The sequence below is a fragment of the Oreochromis aureus genome, linkage group 3 (assembly GCF_013358895.1).
Source record: "Oreochromis aureus strain Israel breed Guangdong linkage group 3, ZZ_aureus, whole genome shotgun sequence".
NCBI classification, from domain to species: domain Eukaryota; kingdom Metazoa; phylum Chordata; class Actinopteri; order Cichliformes; family Cichlidae; genus Oreochromis; species Oreochromis aureus.
In genome coordinates, this window is record NC_052944.1 from 72,440,950 (window position 1) to 72,457,814 (window position 16,865).

General features: G+C 40.2%; 2 protein-coding genes across 2 annotated transcripts; both read left to right on the plus strand.

The window, feature by feature from the left end:
* The first annotated feature begins 327 nt into the window (after positions 1-327).
* Positions 328-5,423, plus strand: LOC120437532 (programmed cell death 1 ligand 1-like). The gene is made up of 3 exons (XM_039608107.1): positions 328-773; positions 2,948-3,283; positions 3,926-5,423. Exons 1-3 carry the CDS (start codon positions 716-718, stop codon positions 4,042-4,044), a joined length of 513 nt encoding a protein of 170 aa, XP_039464041.1. The 5' UTR covers positions 328-715; the 3' UTR covers positions 4,045-5,423.
* Positions 5,424-12,958: 7,535 nt separating this feature from the next.
* On the plus strand, positions 12,959-16,865 carry LOC116331595 (programmed cell death 1 ligand 1-like). Its single transcript, XM_031754326.2, has 3 exons — positions 12,959-13,578; positions 14,363-14,701; positions 15,402-16,865. The coding sequence occupies exons 1-3, from the start codon at positions 13,521-13,523 to the stop codon at positions 15,485-15,487; spliced, it is 483 nt and encodes a 160-aa protein (XP_031610186.1). The 5' UTR covers positions 12,959-13,520; the 3' UTR covers positions 15,488-16,865.

Here is a 16,865-nt window from a genome sequence, read left to right on the forward strand (position 1 = left end):
AGTAAATGTTACTGATAATCTTCACTCTTCTGAAAGGATGCTTTACATTGTTGCGCAGTACTGCATTTAATAACTTTTTATATTCCTATAAATGGCTTGAATTTCTCACTGGATCACTACATCTATGGCATCAAGTTCCGTTTACCTCGGAAATGAGACGTTCACCAAGTTTAAGCAGCAGTAAGTGAGAAGGCCAGAAAAATGAAACAATAAAACAGGCTTTGTTTGCTCCGTAGAACGGGAAACTCATTCGGATGTCATTAACAGTACAGCGCTGTGCCTGCATTTTGTAGGCACATTATGCACACCGCGGCGACACGTTCACAGAAGGAGGCGGTGCACGACTCCGACGGCCCAGACACAGACGCAAACAGCGGTAGTACAAGCAAAAATGGTAGTCCCACAGGTTCACTACTGCGCATTGCACTAGTGCATGCTGGTGGATGGAAGTTTGATTGGAGGTAGACATCAGCCACGAGAGGCTGTTCTAGCGTTGTGATTCGATAGTTCAGATTTCGTACTTCCTTTTCAAAGACAATGCACTGAAAGCGCCAATCGCTAATGCGAAAGAAGTGGTTGTTTTCACGGTAAATAACTTTCAGTACCTAATTAATTAGTCAGTTTTTACACTGTGGTTCAGTCATTTACAGTAAATACCACCACCTTGGGACATTTACAACCATCCAAGTGTCGGATCATCAGCACTAACAAGGAAATGTCTGCATCTCTCTGCTGTTTCCTGTCTGTGGGGTTCCTCGTGTTTGTCTCTGCAGGTGAGATTCAAATATTTGGAACCAAACTGTTTCCCACTGAGGTAGAGAAAAGTAAAGGAAATCACTGTTGTTTTCTATTGATTCGTGGGGTTCACGTCCATTAATGTAATGCAGGTGTGACAGAAATAAAGTAGTGTGCTGTGCAGGGCTGGACTGCTGCACTGCAACATGTGACACTTATGCTGCACTTTATCTATCCTCTCACTTTAATGTTGATAACATGTCGTTAATTTGACTGTTAATTTTGATTATTTAGTTTCTTTTATTTTTTTCTTAGCTTTTCAGCTCTATCTTTTTGCCGCTTCTTCCATGTTAAAAGCCGCGCAACATGTGACACTTATGCTGCACTTTACAGGGAGTGCAGAATTATTAGGCAAATGAGTATTTTGTCCACATCATCCTCTTCATGCATGTTGTCTTACTCCAAGCTGTATAGGCTCGAAAGCCTACTACCAATTAAGCATATTAGGTGATGTGCATCTCTGTAATGAGAAGGGGTGTGGTCTAATGACATCAACACCCTATATCAAGTGTGCATAATTATTAGGCAACTTCCTTTCCTTTGGCAAAATGGGTCAAAAGAAGGACTTGACAGGCTCAGAAAAGTCATGGCCTCCTTGTTCACCTGATCTGAACCCCATTGAGAACCTGTGGTCCATCATCAAATGTGAGATTTACAAGGAGGGAAAACAGTACACCTCTCTGAACAGTGTCTGGGAGGCTGTGGTTGCTGCTGCACGCAATGTTGATGGTGAACAGATCAAAACACTGACAGAATCCATGGATGGCAGGCTTTTGAGTGTCCTTGCAAAGAAAGGTGGCTATATTGGTCGCTGATTTGTTTTTGTTTTGGTTTTGAATGTCAGAAATGTATATTTGTGAATGTGGAGATGTTATATTGGTTTCACTGGTAAAAATAAATAATTGAAATGGGTATATATTTGTTTTTGTTAAGTTGCCTAATAATTATGCACAGTAATAGTCACCTGCACACACAGATATCCCCTAAAATAGCTAAAACTAAAACAAACTAAAAACTACTTCCACAAACATTCAGCTTTGATATTAATGAGTTTTTTGGGTTCATTGAGAACATGGTTGTTGTTCAATGATAAAATTATTCCTCAAAAATACAACTTGCCTAATAATTCTGCACTCCCTGTATCTATCATCTCACTTTAATGTTGATAACATGTCGTTAAGTTGCATATATATATATATATATTTCGAATATATCCCCCCCCCCCCCCATCCAGCTTTTTTGTCAGTAGCAACAGTCACCTATGAGTGTGGCAGAGCTTACTTTAGCCATATTTTGTTGACAGGCCAATAAAACCAGAGTTATGATAATAATAATAATAATAATAATTAATAATTAATAATATACACTATTTAAAATAATAATATGTACAAAATGCTTTTTTTGGATTTGAGGGAACTGTGGTTGTAGACAAATTCAGATTCTGACCTTTTTTTAGTATGTAATTTTTTTTATAACTGTTATATAGAAAGTGTAGGAGCCATATGATTTGCTCTTTTTCTGTCTAAGTGGGTTGGTTTAAATGGACTCACTGTATTGGTGCACGGGTGTGGGGCGTGTCTCATGGGTGTGGTAGATAATAAATGTGGTTGCACTCACCTGTTCACCGCACCTGATGTTGATGAGCAGAAAGGTAGGGTGAGCATGAGGCAAAACTTTCTGTTGACCGCAGCTTGAACGATTTGATAGAGTTTGACTGTAACTTGATGGTTTTGTATATGTATCCACTAATTTGATGCCATAGGCCAAGTTATTATTTGGGATACTAATTGGTGCCAATTGGTGATAGGTGGTGAGTTGCAGTTATTTGTTTGTGTGGTCTGTGCATTTGTGTAATTGTTAATCCCATGTGCTGATTTGTATGTTGGACAGTTGCATGCGGAATAAAAGGAGCAAATGGTACAGAAGTGTATTTTATGCGTTTATTGTTGCGCGTCATCTGTGTCCTCATGTTTAGCCTGCCGTGACCGTTGATTGGAGGAGCCGCAACAGAAAGCATTAATAAATTATAGCTACATTAAGAGGCTTCAAAATATATATGACAGTTTTGAAGTATTAAATGTCTGATTTACAAGTCATGCTGTGTTTACTTAATCCCTTTAACCTCTCTGCTCTGCGTTGTTTCCTCTTTCAGAACAGAAAAACATCACAGCTGAGTCTGGACAGAACGTCACTCTGACATGTCGAGCTCCAAACAACAAGATCATAGTTGTAGAGTGGAACAGACCTGATCTCGGAGAAGAATATGTACTTTATTACAAGGGTGAGCAATTTATTAAAGACAACCAGCATCCATCTTTTAAGAACCGTGTCAATCTGCAGGACAGACAGATGAAGAATGGAGACGTGTCTTTGATTCTAAAGAATGTGACGACAGCTGATGCTGGAACATACGAGTGTCATGTCTTCACGAGAGAAACCGGCTTATGGAATCTAAGCATCATCAACCTGAGTGTTGTTGATCCTCCAGGTGAGTGAGTAAAGTGTGTCTGTGCTCGGAGATGAAGCTGCTTCCTTCATGAAACTTAAAGACGTCCATCCAAACCTGGATGACTGAGAACCTACAGAGACTAACATTTAGCACTTCCACTTTATACCCTCCCCTCAGTCCCGTGGGTCCTAAAACCTTACCCGTTTCAACTCCAATTAGCAGTCCTCATTACCTAGTTGTCAATATTCTGACAAAGTAATTATAAAGAGTAAACTTTTTGTATTTCAAAACTTAAAACTGTTATTTTTAAAATATAAATAAACATTTTTAAATGCTAAATAATGTTGAACACAGTTATATAGACCATTTGCAATGGAACAGAGGGAGTACACAGAACTGAGAGAGAAGAGCAACCTCTGTCCTCTGTGAAAACAACAGCTCACACCTGACTGTCAATCACAGCATAATTTACAGTTATGAGGTCAGTGAGGTCAGTCTGAAGAGGAAATAGATTCTGTTATTGTAGCAGTCGCAAGGTAATGTGAAGGGGACCAGTTGGGGGGGGGAGAAACAACCACACGGGCCTTCAGACAGAGGGAGATGTTTCCTAGCACCCTCACATTTTTCTTCACTCATCACCTACCTGACAGCTGACACCTCACACCTGTTTCTCACCTGCAGGTCCGACAGGAGGAGACACAGAGGATGGAGGGAAGACCAATGGAGTCAGTAGCAGACATCCTGGACCAGTAGTGTTCTGTCATTTGCTGTTTCTGTCGTTGTTGTGGCTGCTATTTTGAACAGTACAAAACAGAAAAAATACCTCCTCTCCCTCCACCTCATGATGAATATAATTTCCAACAACTTATTTGAAAGAAAAAGCACTTTACAAATTTAATTAGTTTAAAAAAACTACTGTAATGTAGCGTAGCATCATCGTAGCAAAATCACAGTGAAAACACCAGCAGCAGTAAAGACACATCTCAGCATTCCTGGAAATTCCTGTGAAAATGTCATTGAATTGAACGAGTCAGAAACAAACAGACCTGATAAGGGAGCGATCACTCTGCTAACACGAGTGTCGCAGTGTGCTAGTGCAATATCACTAATTATCTGACTGCATTATCCTGAAATATCTGTCTAATAGCTGATCTGTAGGAAACAAACACAAAACACTATTTATTGTCAGATCAAAGTAACTGTTACTGTGCAAACATTTTTTTAAGCTGGCTGTGGGAGGCTGCAGGTAGTGATAATGTTGATATTGCATATTGTAACATTCAAACATCAATGTAATACATGTCAGATCTCCACAAGTCCATTAATAGCTGCTCCAGTTTGATTTCTAAAAGATCTGAGAGAATTAAGGAGATGCATCTTTGTATCTCTCCTCTAATCGATCAAGTCCTGCTCTGTTTCATTAACATTTCAGTGTCAGTGCTTGGCTCTGAATAATTAGGATGGGGAGCTTCAGGTAGGACAAGCCAACACTCTTCTGCCAGTTATGCACTTGTTCTGATGTAATTTCCTGTCATCATTCAAATTAAAAGAACACTCTTAGGAGCAGCTATTATAACCACTACCTGAGGAACAAAATAACTTGTGTTTGTCTGTGTAAATGCAATACAATTTCAAGTACATTGAGTGCTGCAAACATTAATTTAATGAGACAAACATGGTTTTTTGTTGTCCTAATTTTTTGTATTGTGAATGGAAAACTCCTATAAATGCATATGCAATATGAACAACAGCAAAAAAATCAAAAATCAAATAGCTGACACTGTGCCTCTTTCGTGAGACCTGACAGTAGATTTTTAATTCCAAAGTAGGTTCAAGTAGGTTTTTGCGTAGACTGTTAGTAAAGCATGTAAGCTCCTCCCATCAGAGAGGTGCTATAGAACACACTGCAAAAGCTGAAATACCTCAAAAATGGAGTCGTTATGAACTATGTGCAATTTGATTATGAAACATTGCAGGGAATTATTAATAGATTTAATTTAATTTATGTGCAATACTGATGCTTTATTCATGATGTCTATGTGCTCTTGTCAAATGCCTTTAAATTTCTTCTTCTTAATATTGGTCTAAGGAGTTTGCAAAGAAAAGCGTCTGGACTTCTTTAAGTTGCTTGAAGACGTTTCACCTCTCATTCGAGAAGCTTCTTCAGTTCTAAGGTCAAATGGCCGAGAGTCCCAGATTTAAACCCAGTGGGAGTATCCCCCCAAGGAGGGACAAAGGACCCCCTGATGATCCTCTAATCACATGCGCCAAGGTGTGAAAGCGGGTGTGGGACCTAATCAGCCAGGGTTTCGGGTGAGCTCATTGTGAAACCTGGCCCCACCTTGTCATGTGAATTCCTGAGGTCAGATGGCCCAGGATGTGAGTGGGCGTTAAGGCGTCTGGGGAGGGAACTCAAAACTGGATTATAGATGGCAGACAGTTGGTGTCGTAAACCACCGCCTCTGTTCAAAGATGGTCGCTCACAGTGGACATAGATGGCCTCTTTCACTCCTCTTTCAAACCATCTGTCCTCTCTGTCCAAAATGTGAACATTGGCATCCTCGAAAGAGTGACCTTTATCCTTAAGATGCAGATGGACTGCTGAGTCTTGTCCTGTGGAGGTGGCTCTTCTATGTTGTGCCATGCGCTTGTGAAGTGGCTGTTTGGTCTCTCCAATGTAGAGGTCTGGGCATTCCTCGCTACACTGTACAGCATACACCACGTTGTTCAGTCTGTGTTTTGGAGTTTTGTCTTTCGAGTGAACCAATTTCTGTCTGAGTGTGTTGCTGGGTCTGAAGTACAACTCCAAAACACAGACTTAACAACGTGGTGTATGCTGTATAGTGCAGCGTCTTCAAGCAACTTAAAGAAGTCCAGACGCTTTTCTTTGCAAACTCCTTTGACTATGATGACCTGGATGAACCTTCACAGACATATTCTTCTTAATATTGAATTATCTCTTTGACATCTGTTTGTTTGTTTGTATTTGTACTGCCGCTGCACAGATATAGATGATGTTTTTAATCTTAAATGAAAATTAAACTCCTGGTTTGGTAACACAAACAGGTCTCACATGTGGTTTCTTCATGATATTTTTGCACTTGAGTCATATTTCATCTTTATTAATATTTTCATTCCACCTTACGTTTCATTTATGGAATATTATTTTTTCCCCACCACATGTGTCATTAATATGTTTATAAGGTTTGGGGAAACCTGCAGTCAGCTGAGACTGAAGAAGTCACTTGGATGAGTGACGAAACGTTTCTCCCACAAAACGCTACGTCCAGATGAACAGATTCAACTTTTGGAGATCATTAATATGAAGTGAAACAGTCTGGAGACCTTTTTCCAAGGAAGCTCATAAATAAATAAACATTATTACAGAATATCCAGGAGAAGCCAGTAGCCACAATGCTTTAAAAGATGTAACAAAGCTCCCTTTCACATTCTTATTGACTATGAGAGTCCAAGTGATTGCTGTTGATCTGAGAAAAGCAGGAGGCAGGGTCACTTCCTTTCCTGTGTGGAGATTTGCAGATGTGGACAAACAGGGCAGCCCAAGAAATCAGAAACGTTTGCTATCAAAGCTTAGACATCTACTGTATTTTTTTTAATAACAACATTTTGCACAGTTTGTTTGGTTTTTTCATACAAAATGTTAAAGTCACAGTGCTAACAGAAAGGAATGTTAAAATAGTTTGTAATTTTTCTATTAACATCATAATGACAGCAGGAATAAATCAAAAATACTCTAAGAGACTTCTGAACAGGTTTGATTCCTGAATTATAGAGTGACTGATTGTTGGTTTTATTTTCTTTCACAAATGACCCTGTGAGCATGAGTTTGTGTACTCATCACACTCAGAGCACAGTGAACAGTTGTACTTTGACCTTTAATCTTGCTGCATTGTGTTGTTTCCTCTTTAAGACCAGAAATCCATCACAGCTGAGTCTGGACAGAATGTCACTCTGACATGTCGAGCTCCAAACAACAAAAAGATCATAACTGTAGAGTGGCACGGACCTGACCTGCAGCCAAAATATGTCCTTTTATTTTGGAATACACACATTGATCCAGAAAACCAGCATCCATCTTTTGTGAACTGGGTGGATCTGCAGGACAGACAGATGAAGGACGGAGACGTGTCTTTGATTCTGAAGGATGTGACGAGTGTTGACACTGGAACATACGAGTGTCATGTCTTCCTGGAAGAAACACGTTCCTTGCAGTCCATCACAAACATCACCCTGAGTGTTGTTGATCCTCCAGGTGAGTGAGTAGAGTTGAGTGTGTGTGTGATCAGAGGTGAAGCTGCTTCTTGGTTGTTGAGGTTTGTTTCTAAAGATGTTGTTGATGAGACTTTGTAGAAAGCAGCTGGTCTGAGTGATGTGATCAGAGTGCAGTAGATAATGTCTGACAGCAGTTTGAAGAGGAAATGGATTCTGTTCTGTTCTTCACTCATCACCTACCTGACAGCTGACACCTCACACCTGTTTCTCACCTGCAGGTCAGACAGGAGGATCTGTTGGACTGAAAGTCGACCTGTCAGTTTTAGGTCTGCTTTTTGCTGTTGCTTTTGGATTTTAGAGAATAACAGAGACAGGATATCAGCCTCCTGCTGAACTATGACAGGTCTGAAACCTCTCAGAACTTTTTCCACTTGAACTTTGATGATGAACACCAAACATGTCCAGAGTTTGGATTGATATTAAATTTCTCTGATTATCATCAAAGCACGGCAGCACGGTGGCACGGTGGTTAGCACTGTTGCCGCACAGCAAGAAGGTCCTGAGTTCAATTCCACCATCAGGCCGGGGTCTTTCTGTGTGGAGTTTGCATGTTCTCCCCGTGTCTGCGTGGGTTCTCTCCGGGTACTCCGGCTTCCTCCCACTGTCCAAAGACATGCAGCTTGTGGGGATAGGTTAATTGGATAGTCCAAATTGCCACTAGGTGTGAATGTGCGAGTGAATGTGAGTGCGAATGCTTGTCTGTCTCTGTGTGTTGGCCCTGCGACAGATTGGCGACCTGTCTAGGGTGTACCCTGCCTCTCGCCCTATGATAGCTGGGATAGGCTCCAGCGCCCCTGAAAAGGATAAGCGGAAGTGAATGGATGGATGGATGGATGGATGGATATCATCAAACCTGTTCAGACTGTGTTAGTGTGTTTCTGTGCTGTCTGTCAGAGACTGAACTACAGCAATTCTTCATCGTCACAGTTTTCATAGAATTTCTTTACAATAAGAAAAAAAAATGTTTTAATCACCTTCATGACTTCTGTGTATTCTGTGACACAGTATTAGGATAAAGATTTTGTATTAGCTTGTAGAGTATCGTTTCATGCAAGTCTGCAATGTAGTTGTCTTAATAATGTTCTTTATACAACCCGAATTCTAAAAGTCTTGAGACATTTAATAATTTTGAACAACATGAAAACTAAAAAAAAAAAAAAAAAACTTCCAATACAGCCAATATTTTATTGGTAAATGGCCTGTATTTGTATAGCGCTTTCTAGTCCCTAAGCTGCTTTGTTAATAAAGGTTAATGGGATACCTTGAAGATGCTTGTATCTTCGTTGGAGAGATGATACGGGGTAGGTGTGGTCTGAAAGTGCTAAGTGACTTGTAGCGAAGGCATTATTAATTGTGTAAGTTTTCTCTGGATGTGCGATGGGAGAAATCTGGAAACTTACAGAAGAACCTTGAATGGTTTCAACTTCTTGATGGACAGTTCTAAGTGATAATCTTTCAGCTTTCCCAGTTAGGTGGAGATGCTGAGCTGCAGATGTCAGAAGCATGGTGCGTTGGGAGCCCTCGTCAAGTACTGCATATGTTTCAAGAGTTCTTTTGCCATTTCGCAGGAGCACTTTCACAACTTTTAATAGTACACTGGGACAGTCACTAGGTTTATCAAAGTACAGTGTCCTCACTACAGGATTAACTTCAGTTCTAGGTCTCTGATTCACCTCACACAGGATCTGTAGATGTCGTCCCATGCAGGAGACACATGCTTTCCTCAGATCACACTTTGCAGCCTGATGAGTCCTAGCACAATGCCAACACCGTTTGTTTGTCCTTATTCAGTTTATTTTCTCATCCTTTGTCTTGTTAATGAACTCAGGGCACTTGCTAATGTGGTGTTCAGGTGAGCAGCAATATGCACATCTTGCTTTAGTCATTATGATGGGTTGTGTTGCCTGTACAGGATCAGATGGATTTGTCCCATGTAATATTGTTGTGAGTGGAGAGGTGTACTTATGGGTAGGTCGTGGCTGGTTAAAGGATGAGACAGGACTACTGTCCTTTCTTGGTTGACACTTGCACTCCATTTGCAACCAGGACGAGAACAAAGGTAAGTCATACATCCTATCTCCTTGTTCCCTGTAAATGTGCCGTTTGAAGTGACTGGAATGATCTGCGGGCAACTTTTCAAGTAGGCGATCGACATGGGAGCCACAATTTAGTTCCGTCTGTCCTTGATCACCCATAGTGCTAAGCAAACCAACTAAAGCTTGCACACGAAGAGCAAAGTTATCCAGAGTCCGACCATCACCTGCTCTGATAGGAGGAAGCTCCAGTATATTCCGTAGCTCTTTCAATGCTAGCTGTCTTGGTTGCCCATAACGCTCATCAAGGGCTTTGATGGCTTGAGTGTATGGGTCAGGAGCATAGGAAAAGGCAAGAGCTAACCGTTTAGCTTGGTCTACTTTCAGATGATCGAGAAGGACATGATATTTAAAGTGCTCTGTCTCATGAGGGTCAAGCAGGTTAGTAAGGGCCATTCGTAACAGCCTATACTGGATTTCATCTTCACTGGTAAGGTCTGGGAAAGAAGGACCCTCAAGCTTATACACATGTGTTCTAGTGCTAACAGGGTGATTAGAACTAGCAGTAATGGGTACCGAAGGTTTTTATGCACTCAAAACATCAGATGTAGCTGGTTGCTGCTTTACAGGAGGGTGCTGCCTTGGTTCTGGAATGCAAATGAGAGGTTGAGCGGGGTCTTCATCTAGAGGAACAGCAGGTTGAACACATGAAATCTGGTGGGGACCTTGCAGTGGTGTGGCCAGGAAATTAAAAGGAGTCTCGTCTGGTGTAGGAAAAACTGGTCAAGACAAACCACTTGAAGGAACTGCAGCATCTAATATTGTTGAATTAGGGACAGGAGGGCTAGCAGCCGGAACTGCACCAGAGTGACGGCTAACCTGTGGGGGCTGAGAGGGTGACTGACATGTTGTTGGATTAATCACTGGGGACTGCTCATGTTGCTGATGCGTTTGGGGAATGGCTTGTAAACCGCATACAGAGGATTTGCTTTCATCAGATGAGACAGTGCGAATTGAAGATCTGGAGGAACTGCGAGAATGGGAAGGAGATAATTGAATCATGAGTTGCCTAATCTCCCTCATCGTCATCAGGAGTTCCCTCATCACCTCATCTTGATTGGTGGGTAAAGGAGCAGGGCATGCCTCTGGTTGGCTTTCTGACTCCCGGTCAGGATCCTGCAGCCCATGTGTGTCTGTGTCACTATGCTGGCATTCTGTTTGACTCCCTGTATCACATCTAGCACTTATACCTCCAGGGTACTGAACGTCATACTGCAGGTGGGTAGGAGGTCGACTATCACGACTGGAACGTCTCAAACCTTCAGTCAATGGCTGCTGTGAATCCATGATGATAACACTACTCCGACTCGGAGGACCATGTTTTGGAGGAAGGAAGGTTCAGGGTTTAAGTAGTCATCATCATGGGCTCATCCGATTAGAATGAGATTAAGCAGTCATCAGTCATTTGCAGGTTTTGTCCTTTTATTGGATAATGAGTAAAGGAAAGACACACATGGACTGCTCTCTCTAAAAAGGACATAAAGTATGATTTAAGTAACTCCAAATAATACACAAACTCAGGAGACTCAAACAGAAACTCACCTCAGCTGCCGCCCCATGTGGGAGTGAAGAAAGAGTGAGGGGTAGGTGAGTGCAGTCCTTATATAACAAGTGACAGGTGAGTGCAATTAAGAGCAAGCACCACACCCAATCAAAGGTGAGGAAAAGAAACAAGGTCCATCTGGTGAAGTGAATGTGCTGAAAGGTGAGCCTTTACAACAGTGTGTGTGATCAGAGGTGAAGCTGCTTCCTGGTTGTTGATGTTTGTTTCTAAAGATGTTGTTGATGAGACTTTGTAGAAAGCAGCTGGTCTGAGTGATGTGATCAGAGTGCAGTAGATAATGTCTGACAGCAGTTTGAAGAGGAAATGGATTCTGTTCTGTTCTTCACTCATCACCTACCTGACAGCTGACACCTCACACCTGTTTCTCCATATTTAAGGTAATTTTTAATCCAGTTAGGCAAAACACAACTATTTCAGAGAAACTGATTTTTTTCATCCTCTCATCTTTATTAGTTCACTATAGACTGTGCTTTTAAGGTGGGAAACTTTTAAGGTGGAATGTCCCATACCCCAAATATGCCCACCATGTTATTTCTTTTATAACAAAATATGGAAGCATCCGCCTCCCTCTAGTAGTTATATGTGGGAGGATACTGTTAATATAAAATATGAATCATATTATTTTAATCAGACATCAGTGTGTTTCTGCACTACTGTAAGGTTCCAGGTTGACCTCAGTCCTGATCACTGTTACAGGTTGTGGAAGAAAAATATAATAACATTGTTTCTGAAATATTCTTAAATACAAAATATAAAATACAACATCTGTCTTTGTAAGGTCTTTGAATCTTTGCACAACAGAGGAGAATAAAGACACACAGACACTTATTTACAGAAACACAAAGCGCACAACCATTATACAACAGCTATGTACAGATTTATTTATTTTTTTTAGCAAAGAAAGATAGTGTTGATGATAATAGAATTCACATCATTTATATAACTACTGCTATATAACTAACAGCTAGAAATCCAAAACTCACTTTTGTAATGCCATGTTCTTGAGCTGTTGGTGTTTGTAACAGGTTTGTTGTCCACCCTGGGATCAAACACCCGACTGATCATAAGAAACCTGAGATCTACTATGAATAAAAATTAACGAAATCAAAAAATATCAATAATATGTTTTTAAAAAATTCCAGACACAATTATTCAAAACCCTCTGTATCAATTCTTTATACTCATTTGTTTTCTTTTTGTCTTTGAGCCTCTAATATCCACCAGTGGGCGCTGAAGCACCGTCAGCGTCTCTTCTCTTTATATGGTTTGAAATCCCCGGAATCCAACTCTGTTCTTCTTTCATTTCCCTCATGAACACAAACACGTTCTCTGCTTGTGTTTATCACTGCCAGCGCAGAAAAAGGAAGTAAACGTAATGTCATTTTGTGGAATTGTGCACAGGAAGGGAAGAAAACGTTGATATAAAAAAAATGTTCTAGTTGTCATTTTATTTTTGTCATACTTATCACAAGTATGACAAAATGGTTCCTGATAAGCGTTCACTGTTTTGTTTTCTTAGTTTGCATCCATTGATCTCTTTATATGTTAACTATGAATGTTAAGCAGAATTAAAGTATATTTAAGTTGAACTTTAGTGAATTTTACTTGAGTAAATGTTACTGATAATCTTCACTCTTCTGAAAGGATGCTTTACATTGTTGCGCAGTACTGCATTTAATAACTTTTTATATTCCTATAAATGGCTTGAATTTCTCACTGGATCACTACATCTATGGCATCAAGTTCCGTTTACCTCGGAAATGAGACGTTCACCAAGTTTAAGCAGCAGTAAGTGAGAAGGCCAGAAAAAATGAAACAATAAAACAGGCTTTGTTTGCTCCGTAGAACGGGAAACTCATTCGGATGTCATTAACAGTACAGCGCTGTGCCTGCATTTTGTAGGCACATTATGCACACCGCGGCGACACGTTCACAGAAGGAGGCGGTGCACGACTCCGACGGCCCAGACACAGACGCAAACAGCGGTAGTACAAGCAAAAATGGTAGTCCCACAGGTTCACTACTGCGCATTGCACTAGTGCATGCTGGTGGATGGAAGTTTGATTGGAGGTAGACATCAGCCACGAGAGGCTGTTCTAGCGTTGTGATTCGATAGTTCAGATTTCGTACTTCCTTTTCAAAGACAATGCACTGAAAGCGCCAATCGCTAATGCGAAAGAAGTGGTTGTTTTCACGGTAAATAACTTTCAGTACCTAATTAATTAGTCAGGTTTTACACTGGTTCAGTCATTCACAGTAAATACCACCACCTTGGGACATTTACAACCATCCAAGTAGATCATCAGCACTAACAAGGAACTAACAAATGTCTGCATCTATCTTTTGTTTCCTGTCTGTGGGATTCCTCGTGTTTGTCTCTGCAGGTGAGATTCAAATATTTGGAACCAAACTATTTCCCACTGAGGTAGAGAAAAGTAAAGGAAATCACTGTGGTTTTCTATTGATTCGTGGGGTTCAGGTCCGTTAATGTAATGCAGGTGTGAGAGAAATGAAGACGTGTGCAGGGCTGGACTGCTGCACTGCAACATGTGACACTTATGCTGCACTTTATCTATCCTCTCACTTTAATGTTGATAACATGTCGTTAATTTGACTGTTGATTTTGATTATTTAGTTTCTTTTATTTTTTTCTTAGCTTTTCAGCTCTATCTTTTTGCCACTTCTTCCATGTTAAAAGCCACGCGAGCGCACAGGCACAGCAATGGCCAGGGGAGGGTCTGGTGGCGTGGTCAATAAGGAAATGGGCAACTTTCACTCCTTGTATGGCCATTGCTCAACGGCTGTACAAACAGGGGCGGTCCTAGCGATCTCTCTCTCATAGATAGTTTTTTTTTTTTCAGGATCACTGGCCCTAATCTTAACCTCAGAGGCTGGTGAACCCTGACTAGGGTCAGGGTTGATAGGTAAGATAGATAAGAGAAGGGAATGTTAAAATATATTGACAGAGTGAGTAAATCAGAAATACACTAAGAGGCTTCAGAAAAGATTTGGTTCCTGAATTTTTCTTTTTCTGACTGTTGTATTTATTTTGTTTCACAAATTACACTGTGAGCAGGTGTTAATGTTTGTACTCATCACACTCAGAGCACAGTGAACAGTTGTACTTTGACCTATAACCTCTCTGCTTTGTATTGTTTCCTCTTTCAGACCAGAAAACCATCACAGCTGAGTCTGGACAGAATGTCACTCTGCCATGTCGAGCTCCAAAAAACAGCAAGATCATAACTGTAGAGTGGCACAGACCTGACCTACAGCCAAAATATGTTCTTGTATTTCGGGATGGAAACATTGATCCAGTCAACCAGCATCCATCTTTTAAGAACCGGGTGGATCTGCAGGAGAGAAAGATGAAGGATGGAGACGTGTCTTTGATTCTGAAGAATGTGATGATTAATGAAACTGGAACATACGAGTGTCGTGTCGTCCTAGAAGAAACACGCTCCTTACAGTCCATAACAAACATCACCCTGAGAGTTGATTCTTCAGGTGAGTGAGTAGAGTTGAGTGTGTGTGTGATCAGAGGTGAAGCTGCTTCCTGGTTGTTGATGTTTGTTTCTAAAGATGTTGTTGATGAGACTTTGTAGAAAGCAGCTGGTCTGAGTGATGTGATCAGAGTGCAGTAGATAATGTCTGACAGCAGTTTGAAGAGGAAATGGATTCTGTTCTGTTCTTCACTCATCACCTACCTGACAGCTGACACTGTGACTGGCAGAACAATTACATTCTCTTCCACTAGAGGGCAATGCAACCTGCTCTGATTAAATGGGTTGCCAACTGCCAGTAAAACAGAAGACAAAGAGGAAATTATACTGATCAGTAAATAATTGTCATGCTGTGAGTGTGACAATGCAGCGCATAAAAGCAATAGGTAAATATTTGAAATGAAAAATTTGTCAATCTTACCTGGATCCTGGAGAAAATTCCAACACAGATGAACCCTAGCATGAGTTGTGGTCAGATAAAAAGCAATTTAAACAAAAGAAAAGGTATCCTGGGAACAAATCAAGCCACTTCTGCTATGTCTGGTGTGCAGGGAAAGAATTATCAATATGTTTTTTTGTGACATTTTTGTTTGGTGGTGTGCCGTGTGATTTTTCTAATGTGAAATATGCGCCGTGGCTCCAAAAGGTTGGGAAACACTGATCTACCTGACAGCTAACATCTCACACCTGTTTCTCACCTGCAGGTCAGCGAGGAAGATCTGTTGGACTGAAAGGCGGTGTGCTAGTTTTAGGTCTGCTTTTTGTTGTTGCTGTTACTTTTGCATTTTAGAGAATATCAGAGACAGGATCCGTACCAGCCTCCTGCTGAACTACAAAAGCTTTGAAACCTCTCAGAACTTTTTCCATCTGAACTCTGGACGCATTCAATGTTCATCATCAATTCATGGGTCAGAGTTGCTTTGATGTCAAATTTCTCTGACTATCATCAAACCTGTTCAGACTGTGTTAGTCTCTGTGCTGTCTGTCAGAGACTCTGTGAACTACATTGTTTGTTCATCTTCAGTTTCCATAGGATTTGTTTACGCTAAGAAGGAACTTTGTAAATCAATTAATGAATTCACTGTATAATACAAAATCATTATCCTAATATTATATTAGTTTTTTATAGATTTTTATTTTTTATATTAGGTTTTCCGTTCCTCTCAGCCTCCAATTTGTTGTTCTTTATACAACTTGAATTCCAGAAAAGTTGTGACGTTTCATAAATTTGAACAACACTTGATATGAGCCAATAACTTATTAAAAACAGAACGTAATTAACATAAGAAATGTTAAAACTGAGAAGTTTTACAATTTAATGCACGAAATGAGCCCAGCATCTTTGATGATATGGAGGAGCATGAGTAAATACATTATGGGCAGCTTATATGTTTGGAAAGAACTATGAATGCTAAAAGTGCTATAAAGGTTTTAGAGCAACATATGCTACCCTTCAGATGATGTCTAGTTCAGGGAAGGCCGTTTGTATTTGCCAGTCTTTCACCTATAGAGAACATTACAGACGCATAATTAATTAAATGCACAAACTCTTCGGCAGATGAAAACCTATATCAGGCAAGAATTGGACATGAATTTCCAAACCAAAACTCCAGAAAGTCATAACTTCAATGCTCAGACGTCTTCACACTGGTTTGAAAAGATGAGGAGATGCTACACCTTGGTAAACAGGCCCCTGTTTCAACTACTCTGAGACCTGGAGCAAGCATCTAATTTGAAATGAGCTCATTTAGTGCCTGAAAGTAAAATCTCAGTTTAAACTTTTATTATGTTATCAAAGTCAGCTTTGTTGTCAAAAACCATATGCACAGAGCATACACAGGAATTTCAAATTGCAGCCCTCAAGATAAAAAGATAGAAATACAACAATCTTATATACAACACATTGCAATATAATACAATCTTACATAAACAAAAGTGTCCAACACAGAGTGTTATTCATGTTCTGTTGTGAATGAAATATTGGCTCATGCTTTTTGAAAGTCTTAGTTTTCATTTTGTTCAAATTAACAGACTGTTCCTACTTCTCTGGAATTCAAGTTGTATTTTTGCTTTTTACATTCAAATATGAATAAACTTTTTTTTATCTGTAATTGTATGTTTTTATAAGAAGTCATATTTTGCTAATAAAGAACTGTTATTCGTCCAAA